Source organism: Diplotaxodon limnothrissa, linkage group LG8, assembly GCF_057381915.1.
Source record: "Diplotaxodon limnothrissa isolate DT_005_m linkage group LG8, D_limnothrissa_male_GT1.1, whole genome shotgun sequence".
NCBI classification, from domain to species: Eukaryota; Metazoa; Chordata; class Actinopteri; order Cichliformes; family Cichlidae; genus Diplotaxodon; species Diplotaxodon limnothrissa.
In genome coordinates this window covers 12,043,372-12,057,812 of record NC_140603.1, presented here as the reverse complement: position 1 = coordinate 12,057,812, position 14,441 = coordinate 12,043,372, and the positions used below count along the sequence as shown (strand labels likewise).

At 40.2% G+C, this 14,441-nt stretch overlaps 1 protein-coding gene across 2 annotated transcripts; it reads right to left on the bottom strand.

Annotated features, from left to right (window-relative positions):
• Positions 1 to 394: 394 nt before the first annotated feature.
• tom1l2b (target of myb1 like 2 membrane trafficking protein b) lies at positions 395 to 14,210 on the bottom strand. 2 transcript variants are annotated; one of them, XM_085361268.1, is made up of 16 exons: positions 14,110 to 14,187; positions 13,619 to 13,703; positions 12,807 to 12,885; positions 12,342 to 12,491; positions 11,850 to 11,879; positions 10,896 to 11,030; positions 10,620 to 10,766; positions 9,668 to 9,784; positions 9,342 to 9,475; positions 9,121 to 9,172; positions 6,773 to 6,941; positions 5,308 to 5,434; positions 5,123 to 5,198; positions 4,295 to 4,354; positions 2,844 to 2,880; positions 395 to 2,737 (listed from the first exon to the last, which is right to left on the bottom strand). In XM_085361268.1, the coding sequence occupies exons 1-16, from the start codon at positions 14,159 to 14,161 to the stop codon at positions 2,589 to 2,591; spliced, it is 1,599 nt and encodes a 532-aa protein (XP_085217394.1). In that variant the 5' UTR covers positions 14,162 to 14,187; the 3' UTR covers positions 395 to 2,588. The 2 variants fall into 2 exon arrangements, with proteins under 2 accessions (XP_085217394.1, XP_085217395.1); XM_085361269.1 differs by lacking the exon at positions 11,850 to 11,879 and having other exon boundaries at positions 14,110 to 14,210.
• Between the last annotated feature and the right edge of the window lie 231 nt (positions 14,211 to 14,441).

The following is a 14,441-nucleotide window of genomic DNA, read 5'->3' as shown; positions in this document are numbered from 1 at the left end:
AAGAGATTGAGGTGCTGGATTTTCAGCAGACACAAAAACCACACAGCAGATCACACTGCTAATCTTTTATTAGAGATCATGCATAAGTCAAACAACACAAAGAGAAATGAAGCAACTGAGGAAAATTAGCAGTCGTACAGCGCAGCCTCCATTATCGGCATTGCTTTTCGTATATTCCAGTGACTAAGAAACACGTTGTTCTTCTGCAAAGCAGGTCTGAGATGACTCTCTGGCAACGTTATCAGTACGCTGGGGTTCAGTTACAAATCACTGACAGAGCTCACACTGAAAAAAACCAAACAGGAGAATAACATGTATTCATTGAGCTCACATTTGGAGCTTTCTTAGTTTAAAAAAAAAAAAAAAAAAAAAAAAAAAAAAAAATTAACTGTGATTAAAATGTTTCAGCGTCACACAACAGACACATAACACTAAAACAAGGAGACATAAAGGAGGAAGAAAGGAAGCTTCCCTTTCAAAATGTGCAATGATGATGCTTTGTTCAAAGTGTCCAAACTAAGTTACTTTGTGTCAGTTTCCCCCCCCACGTGCTGGTCAATACATAAAATCTATTCAATATGTATCCTTCATGAAACAAAATGAGACAAGTAGTGTAATTCTTTAACGGCTACAGACCAGTGATAAAACACCTCCATGTGTTTACCATCCTCCACTTCCAGCCGCCGAGGATATCCACATACCCAATAAACCCAATCATGACAAATTAAATACACAAGCCAGCAACAACGTATAAAACAAACCAAGAAAAAAAAAAACAAAAACTTAACTACATAAACAGAAGCCAGAAACACTAAAACATACACAATTTCCCATCTCATCCCTTAACACAGCTCATTTCCCGTTTAAAATTTTCACAATAAAGTGATTTAAAATACTGATCTTTAAGAAAAAAAACAAAAAAAACAAAACAAAGGAAAAGAAGTAGTGCTGAATAAATTATTCATATGCTCATTAATTAAATTAGGCTAAGATTCAGCTGATTTACAGTACGAGTTGAAACGCGGCCATCAAAGTGCACACTTGTTACGATTGTGATTAATGTTGCATTTGTTATTGTCGAGAGCAAAAAGTCTAATTTGTAGCCTGACGTCTGCAGCGAGCTCATTTCTGAAAAAACAAATCACGCTTGAAAGGTCAGGCCTTTAAAGATGGCAGCGTTAAGAAATAAAAAGGAGAAATGCACAAAAATCATGTGCAAACTGCTTCTGTTTTTATTCTTTAGGACATCTGTGAATTTAGAAAAAAGAAAAAACCCTCGATTTTAAAAATTAATGAAACACAAGAACACAATTATTAGGACATTCTTCCGTCCACATCCCAAATGAGATCACAAACTTGGTCCTCTAAGCTCCAACTTATTAAAATTAAAACGCATACAGCACAATCTTCCCTCAAAACGCAGTTAAAACCTACAGCGAGTAAAAACTCCTGAACGACAGCAAACGTCTCTTCAGCTCCGAGCGTGCACCTTAAACAGCACTCATCAGAAAACCACTCCCATCCACAACTCCATGACACTACCATAAGAATCCATCAAAATTAAACTTTAGTTTACAAAACTATAGCAGCTTTCAGGCTAATGAATCTCAGCAAAATAATCTCAATAAATCTGTTGTGACCAGCAAATCACCGAAAAACTGCACGTACGTCTGTCACGGGGAATGAGAAGGCAAGGTAAGACTACACGTATCTGGGTACGGTGCGCCACGACGCCAATCTGCAAAAAACGACATCCCTTCTTAACCCTCGTCTCTTTTAGCTTTTGTAAATAATCACATGTGTACAATTTTTGTCCCTTCTCTTGAAAAAGCTCAGCCCAATGAGGTACATCCCTACTGTCAAAGCAAGGGCAACATATATCCTTTTTCAAAAAACAAACAAAAAACTACATTAAATTACCATCTCTTACATACTTGTGTAAGCTAAAATATACACACAACTAATAAACCCGACATTTGTCATTTACAGATATACAATTCAACTTAAGACAGACTTGCAAAGGGACCGATACAAACACCAAAACCAGAGCCTCGTAGGTATGATCAGTGCTTCTGCAATTAAGGGGGATAAGTCTGCAACAACATCCATAATGTTTCTGCAGCGGTTTCTTTAACAGTACAAACTTTGTCTTGAGTTGAGGGACTAGTTAGGAAACGAATTCCTACTTATGACAAGGATTCTTTTTTTGCCCCCTTTTTTTTTTTTATACAAATCTACATCTGCAGTCCACACCAGGCTGAAGGAGATGATTTACACCAAAGAGGGGTGGGGGCGGGACCTGCTGCCTCACCGTCTCTAACACTGCTCATCGAGTGGGATCCATCTCATTTTGGCGTATGAAAATAGGATTTTTTCTTTTCCCTTTGCATGAGAAATTAACGGAGAGCCTTAACATAATTCTACTGATTTCATGTGCAATTTCCTGTAGTGTGGGTCGAGTAGCGCTGCGATCAATCGTTAGCAGAGGTGGGTGTGATTCAGTGTCAGGTCGGTCTCTCCTAAGGTGAAGCTGCATAGCTGGTCGGGTCTAAGGCTGGAGGGGAAATCGGAGGTCAAAGCTGGGAGGTCTACGCGGCAAACAAAGTGTCCTCAGGTCTTTCTGGCTTTTTGCGGCTAGGGGTTCCTTGCACTGCTCCTGGGTTACCACTCGGGGGCGACGGTAGGCTGGGGACCCTCTCAACAGCTTTGGCTCTCTCCTCAAGGAACTTGTCAAATTCTGGGGGCAGAGACAAATTTTTTTTTTTTTTTTATTAAATAAAATGTGTTCAAAATACAGCTGGGGGAGCTGGAAGTGTTAGAAGAGAAGAATCACAGTGTCGTACCTTCACTTGTGACGCCTTCCTCACCTTCATCTCCCTTCTGTTGAAAAAGAAAAACCCACCATGTCACGCTGTGACAAACATTACCCACTGCAAACCAAAAGCCTAATTATGACCCCTTGACCAATAATCTGATTCAAACCACATTAAGAAACAAACAAAACACAAAACCCCAAAACTGACTTACCCGTCAAATTTCACTCATAACAAGAGCCACTTACCCATCATTAGCACGGACCAAAGGTTGTGAAGGTAATATTAGAAGTTCTAATACACTCTCATTGCTCCCCAACCAAAACACTCGGCACACAATCTGATAAATTTGTGCAACATAAGCACAAATTTGCACAAAATAAGCACTAAAGTCTTGGAATGCATTATTACTCATTCTGGGTCACAAACACTCGCCCAGATTAGATAAATAAATAATATCGCTCTATAACAGCTCTGGCAGTTAAGATGTTTTGGCTAAAGCAGACCTATTCTGATGGATTGTATGTTAACCTCATGATTTAAAAAACTTTTGCTATGCTGTATATGACAAACAGGTCATCCTTGGAGCCAAATGCTCACGCTTCAGATTGCACTATAACAAATTCAGTTTTCCTCACATAGTTGTCTGAAGCAAAGAAAAAGCTTTGAGCTCAGCACCCTCCAAACACCTGATGGGCCTGACAAACGTTTTCAACCGGCTAGACTCAAAGATTGGGCAACGATGAGGAAACAAAACCACAAACTTTAAATAATATTTGAATTGGGCATATACAACGTAGCTTAAATCACTGTTCAGGCAGTTAAACAGTATTGTTAGTGTGGCTATTTTAGCTTTCAAAACAGTTTGAGCTTATATCTAAGCAGCCTTTTATGTCACTAATGGACCTTCAGTAAGGTGGAAAAGGCTCTGGGTTGACTGCAGTATGTTTATTACAGCATGACTTTTGCTTTAAAGATGAGAAACTGTTTTTATATCAGGTTTTTTTTTCTGAACTGCCACACTGCCAGGTGATGGGCTCTCAGGGACAGTAGATGAACTAAGGAGATATCTGTAAGCCAGTCCAAGCTACCGGTAAATAAGGATTTTGTGACTGTAACTAATGCAAAGCTACTTAAGTGTAGTAACAATGCTGAAGAAAAGAAAATGCATAATAGGTCCACTTTAGCTCAAAATAAACAAAATGTTGCATACATTATTTGCATTCAAGACCTCATGCCATTTTGCCACAGTCTCCCATAATTATATCAGTCGCCCCTCACACAACACTGTTAGTAAAATTTCAGTGAACTAAATTAAAATGTGATTGATCAGTCCGGAAAACACCATCGAGTAAATGTGTTAATTTCAGGCTTCAAAAGCCAGTATGAAATTTTTAAAAAGGGATACGACAGAGTGAAAAAAGTAAAGAAGCAAGCATAAATGAACCAAAAAAAAAAAAAAAAAATCATGATGGGCTCACCACGTCAGTACTCAGCCACTCCTCTATGTCATCCATGACAGAGGACTGGCCTCCGACAACCTATGGGGGCAGCATCGAGACCGCCACAGGTGGCCAGAACAAAAACAGAAATGAAATCCCGCCCCAAACACAACAGAAAATGACTTAAGTGAACGTCAGTGGTAACTCAAATGCAGCTTAATACAGTTGTGAGAAAAACAAATGCATAAACCGAAATCAGTGTTTGTGATAAAGCTATGAGTGCGCAAGTCATACAAAAACAAATCTAAGTGCAGGTTAAGCTGGGAAGACAGAGCCATGCTGGTGAAAATGAATAAAGCAAGCCGCGGTGCAGAGACGCCATGGCCAAAAAAACCCCATCATAAAATAAATAACAAAATAATAATAATAAAATCAAACTGGAAGCTCTATAGCATAGCTATTAATACAGCTAGCATAGCATTTCCTTCCTTTTTCTCAGAAGATGACAAAGCTGAAAACAACTTACAACTCTAGTTAGTACTGCATGAAAGACAAGATCCATCTCCCTACGCACCGCTTAAAAAATTATTGATTTTATCAAAGAAATTAAGAAGACGATGCACAGCTCCAGTGTTCAAACCCTCTCTGTTAAGCTGTAAGATGTAAATAAACAAAGAAACTGTATTTCTCAATTTATTTATTTTTTTTAATCAAGGGATTAGTCGCATCTAGCAGCAACAGTGCAAGGATGAAAAAGCATGTCAGGGTCAGAAAGCGCACAAACACAAATATTCAGTATCAAAATTCTCCGACAGACTATGACAACACCGACTTTGAATTAAGACCCAAATTGTCACTGAGACTCACCCCTCCAGCAGCTGTCTGTAGAACATCCAGAGTGGGAGGAAGGCCTTCAGCGGCCTGGGTGTTTTCTGATGCAGTACTGAGACAAAACACATACAAGCAAATGTTATTTGCCCACTTTTAACAGAAATAAAAAGGAAGTAGGTTAAATGCCAAACTAAATTTGCCACTCCTCATTGGATTCTTACACCTTCTGTGGCTCTGACATGGTTCCGGTTCTGGTTTGAGCAAACACATCAAAGTCATCCTGGGCAGGTGGAGGCTTACAGCTGGACAGGGAGCTCAGAGTACTGCTCACACTGTCTGCTCCCATGTCTGGAAGAGGCAAAACAAACAAACAAACCACCTTAACATCAAGCTAACAAACTGCACAGAAGAGAATCAGACTTTACAAAAATAAAAGTAAAGAGAAAAAGGTTGTTTCTACTGAGATTCATTTTAAGAACAGTTTGGATCCAAACAATCGAGAACTAAAGTTATCTGTTGATTTATTTTTGACAGTCTTACATCAAACTGTCTGTTCTGTGTGTGCATGTACCATCGCATCAGACCACACAGATCCCTTTGTGCTATGGGAGAAATTAAGCTTTAGGTTGTATACACAGTAAAAGCTGCAGAAGATATAAAAGGAGAAAGTTGCCCCTGTTTTGAGGCAGATAGGAGAGCAGAGTGTGTGGACTCAGCAGTGATGCCTTCAGTGACACCCACATGACTGAGTGGTGGCGCTGACAGCAGCAGGTACAGGAAAACAACTGACGGTGAACAAGAGTTATATGGTACATTAGTGATAACTCGAATTTTGTGAGTTACTGAATTTCACTGTTAATGGCTCCATATTATAGTGGTTTACACAATGGGCTTTTCCTTGAATTACACTGTTAACATTGTGGTGAGCTGCAAGTCTTTCCAGAGAGAGATTACTGAGACAGCTTGAAGTTCTCTGCACACCTACCTGAAGGAACCCTGGGTATGGTACCCACTGCACCCACAGTGTCACAACATGAGAAAAATAACTATATGGTAAATGGCCTGTATTTGTATAGCGCTTTACTTAGTCCCTAAGGACCCCAAAGCGCTTTACACTACATTCAGTCATTCACACAAAGCTACATTGTAGCCACAGCTGCCCTGGGGCGCACTGACAGAGGCGAGGCTGCCGGGCCCTCTGACCACCACCAGTAGGCAACGGGTTAAGTGTCTTGCCCAAGGACACAACGACCGAGACTGTCCGAGCCGGGGCTCGAACCGGCAACCTTCCGATTACAAGACGAACTGCCAGCCCTTGAGCCACGATCGCCCTTAGACTGATGCCTTTACCTGTTCTTTGTTCGGAGGCTGGCCTGTATTTGGTTGTGTAAATTATTACAAGAGAACCGGGAGTTTGTTAATCAACAGCACTTATCTGAAGAACAACATTAACTCTAACAGATCCAGACACCCCCCCCCCATACTTCAAGCTTTAGATGCTGAACCACCTACCTACCAATCGCTAACTTGGAAATTAAGTTTCTGAGTTTTGCTCCAATCCAAGCCCATATGACTACCTGACATGAATTTAGCAATATGTTCTGAACAGATTTGTATTTGAATATACAGTGTAATGCTGTAGCTAAAAATGTAACTATTGACTGTTTCGAGGGATTTAGTGCATACCGAGACCAGCCAATCGGGAGGCCAGAGTAGCTGGGGAGGAGGGCCTTCCTGCAGGGGCTGTGACAGTGGGAGGCAAGCTGGTTGGGGCTGCATTTGGCATATTGCTCACCACAGCAGGGGAGCCTGGGCCGAGATCTATCAGGTTGTCTTCTGTAGCCTCACTGAGGACCTGGATGAAGGAGAAATGATGAAACAGTTTCAGGTAAAAATCAAAGGATTTATGATTTTTCGTATATGAGGAGCAAAATAATTTTTTGGGGGGGGAGGCTATTAAAGGCAGGGTTATTCAGTACTTAGCTTTTTAGTTTAACAGAACAAATGTGGAGAAAAAAAAAAAAAAAAAAAAAACACGAAAGTGTTTAGCTTCAGGAGAGCATGAAAAATGTCTGTGACTCGGGGCAGCAGCAAATCAACTCAATTTCTGCAAAACAGTTTCTTAAGGGGGTAAAACAATACAGTTTTATTCTAGAGAAATAGTTATGCTTCAATTCCACTTCATATAGGACAAATGCCAATCAGGCCATTTATCATGAACGTAGAGTGATGAAAACAACCCCCTTAAGAAGGCAGAAATACAGCGGGCAGGGAGGAGGGTAGACTGAATCTTTGGGCTCTGTGAAACTTTCTCTGTTAAGACCAATTTGCAGATCTCAAACCCTGACGGTCTGAGATGACGGAAAGCCAACATGACAGTGATTCTAGGGCATACATTCATTTAGGTGCCATCTTAAGCTCATGTCGCTGTCAGCCTGCCTCCAGGTTTCACATATCATTGGCTGCAGACTGAAAACATACCATATGGTTAAAAAGGTACCGCTGAATGCTGGCCCCATGTTCTTTAGTCATGTATTGAATGTCACAGTTGGGTGACTGATCATTTAAAGGGGGGGGGGGGGTGACAATATTTTCATACTTGCCTGTTTCAGCTAGCCAAAGTAACAGAAGAACAGAAAAGAACAGAAAAGGAAGACACAGTGAATACCATTAACATGCCCGTGTATGGACAGACTGTAAAGGCATGATAGCTGTGGGAGATATATCATGCCTAAACGATCTGAAACCCACTAAGGTGGTGATACTTCTCCAACAGAAGATTCCCTTTTTTTAAGCACAAAATATTACGTTATCAGATCTGTCAGTTAGTTACTGTAGTAGGATTTGCATGGAAGTTAGAGGGTGTAATAAAGGTTTGGGATAAATCAGGATCCAGGAAATTCAAAAGGACTTTTTAACAACTTGATATTTCAAGTCACATCATGTGAAATTCTCCAGAAAACATAAACAAATCCAAATTCAATTATTTCTTCTATGCAGGAAATTTCCAGCTTTGGCAGCAGTTTACAGCCTCACACTGCTCTCATTTTGAATCCCATTGATTATAATTAATGAAAAATAAACTATTATTCTGTTTCACAATAGTGTTCTAACTCACTGTACCCCAAAAATGCACCTTTACAACTGTTTGTGTCCCTCCTTAAAAGCCTAAACTCGCTCTGTTTAATTCAGTTAATTTATAATGTCTATTAATTCACTTTGATATATTTTTAATGTTTTAACTGAACAAATCGATGATGTTTCTAAACGTAATGTGCAATCGTGTCAATACTTGCCCAACCCTACATTCTACTATAAGCAGGTCCAGTCATGTGATCGATGGCATATTAAGTTAAGGAAGCAGCAGAAAATAAATTTGCTATTTAAACAGGTTTTTTTTTTTTTTGGTTTTTTTTTACTGATAGGTTTGAAACACAGCAAGGCAGTAATTTATAGACACATGCAAGCTTTAAATAAACAACACACTGCTGTTAGGAATTGTTCTGGAACATACTGCTTTGCGTCTTGCAAAGCAATGACTGGGCTGCTTGTTTTATTGTAATGTGCAATGAATAAAATACAAGCAGCCCAGCTCCAGCGCAACAGCAATTAAATTTGCATTCTCTGCTGTATAATCATGGTCTTTGTTTCACTTACTCCGCAGAACTTAAATACAGCAGGTCTGCTTGAACTATAGTGTAGAAATGCAATCTGACACTCGAATGAGAACAGAAAATCTAAACTAAATATAAACGTCTTCAAAGATGTCTCTATATTTTATTGTGAAACCAACTGCATGGGTCTTTGTTGGGTTTCCATTTAATTAGGCATGTACATCTGGTAAACAGCTGACACGTTTTGACATATAAAGACGGCACAGGAAAGCCTGACTGATAATGTTAACATGCACATCCACACTGCAGACACTGAAAGGTGTGGATGTCCAAAATAAACAGTGCAAATTAGCTCAAAACATTCGGAGAGGAACTCCAGGAATTTTAAGTATGATGCGATCACACTATGAGCTGACTCACCCCATTGTTTACACCCTGAGCTGAGGACCTTCCAGACCTGAACCTCTCATACCTAAAAGCAACAAAGAGATAGCATGAAAGGAAGGAACAAAACACCTGTAGTTTACCAAACTCAATTTGTGCTGAGAGGGTAAAAACAAGTTTGGCTACGTGCACGTTCTTGCACCCAAAGACAAGTTTACACCTGCATTTGCGCAACATGTTTGCCTGCGTTTTCTAACCTTTCATAGCGGAGGAAAATGTTGTTGAGGTCGTCATTGACATGCAGCAGCTCCTCCGTTACTGCCTCATTAGAAACACAGGAGATGAGCTCCACTATTCTCTGCTGCATAGCTCTACAAGTCCTGTTGAGCTCCTACACAAAACAAATGTACACAATACAAATGCTTACAAAAACACACGTATGCAAACGGATCCCAGTCTGCTTTTGAGTCACATTTGTACATGCCGGCCTAAAAAAAAAAAAATTAAATAAATAAAGTTTTTACATTTGTTAATTTACAGATACTCACATAACACACAAATAAAAATGTAAGTGGTGTCTTGCCTGTAGCAACTCGTAGTCTGAAGCATCCTCCTGTCCTGGCACCATTTCTGTCAGCATCTCTGACATCACTTTAGTGTTTCCACGAACAATGTCCAACTCACTGCGTAGCCGGGAAATCTACATGATAACAGTGCAAGTTCGCCTAAATGCTAGCACTTGGAAACTGGGTGATTTAAAAAAACAAAACAAAAAACTAAAAAAGTAAAGCATAAATTACCTTAAGTAAAAGTCAATTTTATATTATTTCCATACATTTTAATTTAAAACACAAGTATTACTGTGGTAGCGAGGAAAACCACCAGAGAATGATAATTGCGAAAGTATAAAGGTGTGTCCCCTTCAAGATCATCTCTTTGTGCACATTTGGACTGCTTTCTGCACTCTGCTTCCACTGTTCACTCTTGGGCTTTGAAAGCAAACACCAACCTCTGTTTCAAGAGTGAGTGGTTTTCATTTGAAGGGCAGCACACGTGCTTGTTTTTCTGACATTCATTAGATTGTAAACTGGGAATTCCTTGCATAGTAACCTTCAGCTGAAACAGGCTGAACAGCAATGATGGTGAACGTGCTTTCAAGTTGGGTGGGGGGACCTTTGGATACACACATACTCATGACCCATCACTCACCAGATATACCTCCATGTGATTGACAATCAAGTTTAAGGATGACCACTGCGACACAGCAGAGGCTTAAAGTCAAAGGGACACAAAAGGACTTCTAGGAAGTACTCTATATTTATCACCTGCACTGAAACCAGTCCAGAGGTGCATAAGAAGATGACCTTGAAAACTGGAGGTGAGGCAATTCAAAATTACAGAAAGATCGTTAGTTGGGCAGATTCTTGGAATCTTCATGGTGTACACTTGAGAGCGGATATTAAAAGGAAAACCGTAGAATATCGTTGTTTTGTAGGACGGTTGTAGAAAATGTGGTCATAGGATTACCACTGTACCTGTTCAGGTGTGGGATTAATGGCTCCGGAGGCATGAATGTTGGGGACTTGAGGGGTGGTGTAGACTGGTGGCACAGGGTGTTGTGTGGGCTGAGTAGTGCTGCTGTGCTTGTGTAAGGTAGAGTCACCCTCCGGAGCAGTGGCTGACTAGAAACAACAGAGAAGGTGATAACAAACATATCATTAGGCAACATGTTACCTGGGAACGTAACCACACCAAATAGTTCTGGCAAAGAAACTTTAGCAAACTAGGCTGCCAAGCATGAGCTCTCCTACACGCTGAGGTGTATGTATAGGTGACAGCGTCTCCAGCTCTGATGTTGGGAACTCGATGCCTTTTCTCTTTAGCTCCTCGTAGATTTGAACCACACCCGTGAGGTCAGGACTGCTCCTGAATGCATCGGCCCACGCCTGGATAAAGATAACAGAGAGTAAAAAGAGTTAAAAGAAAAGAGAAATGAGCGTGACAGACTGAAAAAAAAAGAAATTTAAACAATGGATAAAAGGGAAGGCTGAAAAGGCAAACAAAGCAAATGATGCGCAGACAGTAAAAGGAGTCTGTTCTCTGATGATATTTGTTTGTCTTCCCTGAATACATTCGGCGAACAAACTACAAAGCGTTTGGCTTCGCTCTTACCAGAGGGTAAATTGGGCTCGAGCCATTACAACAGCTTAAATACAAGACAACACAACAGCCCGAAAGAAATGCAGGTTACCAAAATGATCATAGAGCTTTTGACTTTAAACTTGTAAAAGCTATGAAATGTCCACACTTGTCAACTTTTATCAACTCCAAAGTGCACACATTCATCCCTGAGAGATGAAACAGGTGGTTAGTGAGATGCACCAGCATAACCAGTCTGCTGCCCAGCTGGGTTTTACCTCTCTTACTAATGAAAATGTCAACAACACTCCAGCTGCTGCATGAAGGGAGTGTTACGCTATAAATGTTTCCCATGCATTTTTCCCAGTTGACCTTCAAGTCATAAACTGGTTTCTCTGACTACTAAATAAACAAAAAAAAGAAAAAAAGAAAAAAAAAAGGAAATCATCAAGCTTCTCTCTCACAACTACTGTATGCTCGTGCTCCTCCTCCATGCTGTAAGCTGTGGTCATACAGCATCCCTGATAGAAATAACAGCAACACACACAAACCTTGCTGGGTTATCTGAGCTCTGACAGGTAACTAGAGCTGCTACTGGCTGAAGCCCTGGAGACAGTGTGCCTTACCTGAGACTGTGCCTGGGGATGAAAGACCACCTGGGCAGCCACCACAGTCGCAACAAAATCCACAAACCGACTGAGTCACAAATGATTAGGTCTCTCACAGTGACGTACATCGTTGCAGAAGCAAATATATTAAGGATGCGTGGTTTGTGAAATTTTGGGCCCTTATGATACAGATGTTTTAAATAATAATTTGATGCTCATTTAGTTTTCTTTAAGGGTTTCTACCACATAGTGTCTACATATATAACACAGCTGAGGTGAATCTCCATATTTGTTGGGAATTTACTAGGTCATCTTATTAAAATGCAATATTTAAACAAGGTTAAACATAATTTGGTCCTCCCCCATATATACACATGCTACTTTCCCTTTGTGCAGAGCTCCACATACACTGTGCACTCTCTCTGGAAGTTATATATTGTCATAAAAACAGGGGGAAAAAACAAATACACGAGAATGCAAACTTTGTGCATTCAGTTCTGCCGTTCTTACCTGAATCAGGGCGAGTACTTTATCTTGAACAATGGTAGGTGGGTTGTTCTTGGGAGAGATAATTTTAACAAGCACGCCATCAACGAAGTCTCTGCTAGTCACTAAAGCGTGGAAACGATGGCCACAGTTCTTCACACACGTCTCCAGAACCTGACAGATGCACAGACGCCATCATTGAAATAGCTCCTCTTACAGAGAGGTTCAGAAGTTTTGGAGCCAAGATACAAAATGGACATAATGTGTTGGACTAAAAACTGCAAATGCAAATTATGTTATGCAATCAACTTAGTACTGATAAATGCAATCATAATACTTTTATTTATGTTACCGATAAATGCCAAAACAAAGCACCTTTGACCAATTCATCTGACTGTTATATAAGGAAAACTGATATTAACGTTATATGCTAATATATTATATAAAAAGCATACATTAGCTGCTCTCCTCCTGCTCATGTGAACTTACTGTTAAAGCCAGCATTACTTCCCTATAGTTCCGATTGCCATTTAGCCTTTTCTTCATTGCTCTAATGGCATCCTTTGGCCTGCATACACACATACAGACACAAGTCAAAACCCACATTAAACACACAAAAATACCACATTATAGCATGCCTGCCTGGTGTGCTTTTAAATGGACTACGAAAACATGTCCCACAGGGAAGGACACATGATTTCTAATAAGCTGATAAATTAAAGCTTTAGCTGCCATTTTCAGTGGCACTGACAAGATGTCAGATACTGTGACAAACATTAGAAAGTTGAATATCAGAAGCATGAGCCAATAATTCTTAGAGCAGAACAGCTACAGCATCAAAGAAGTAAATTATTAACTTTGTCTCTACTTCCAACAGAGCAAACACGCCTTGCATAAGTGGATGTGTTACACCCATTGCATTCCTCATAGACAAAAGACAAACAGACTTCTTATTACAGTACACTTCTGTAGGTTAGAGCCACCTAATCTTAAGTGCAATCCACTGATCAAACGTGGACTTCACACACCAGTTGCACACGTTCTGTACAAGGTTAATGAAGCACAGAGATAAGAAGTGAGGCCTCGCATAAATCTTCCTCATGCAGCCAGGGCTAGACTGGCTCACTTATGATTCGATGGTAGAGAAAAGGGGAAAAGATGAAGTACTTGATCGTGTTTGCAGCACTCCACAATGTAAAAATCACAGGCCGGTAAAACGGTAAAACCAAACCAGTGCACAGTTTAAACAGAATTTAATCAACACCTATGTGGTTATTCATTGATTTTCACAAGGTACTCACCCATCCTCTGTTTCATTGATGATGTCACATATTTCCATGTTGAGAGTCCAGTCTTCACTTTGTAGGGATCCATCAGTGGCTCTCTCTAAAACACACACACACGTACTTACATAAGGAAATCATCTTAATAACGTCTTAAAAACTGCGCCCCGAATATATGACGATGGCTGTTGGCTAGCTGTTAGCTAACTTAGCTGCTTGTCATTATTACAGATGCACACGTAAACGGCTTGTGCGACACAGGTAATGGCGTAATGGCACAAAGCACACATTAAATTTGTTAACGAGAGAGCTTACACAGTGACAGCAAATGTTGTAATAGTTAGCTAGGCGGCTAACGGTGGCTTTCCAGCTGTAGAGAACTCATTCAGGGACATTAGCATGCTAAAGGTAGCAAACCCGTAAATGACTATTACATAAAATAGACACCTCTCTAAGATATACACATACATCTCTCCACAATGTCCTCCCCTAAATAATTATTTGCGTACCAATGCAATGTCCCACTGGCGTAGTGTAAGGATTTCCCAAAATGAACTCCATCTTGCTCGACAACAAACAAGTCAGTCCATGGGTTGATAACGATGATACTTGAGGAAACGTCCAGCAAGTCCCGCCTACGCATCAACGTAATTGGGTGAAAAAATCCTATGCTCCAGTGTGATTGGACAGCAAGAACAACCATTATGAGAGTTGGGCGATTGTAAATAAAGGGAACCTTTAATTCCCTTTATAAACCAAACTGATATCTTATGGAAGTAGCATTAGCTCTTCTGTTGGTTAATGCGAACTTTGAATAGTTATTTTACGTTTTTACCCATTC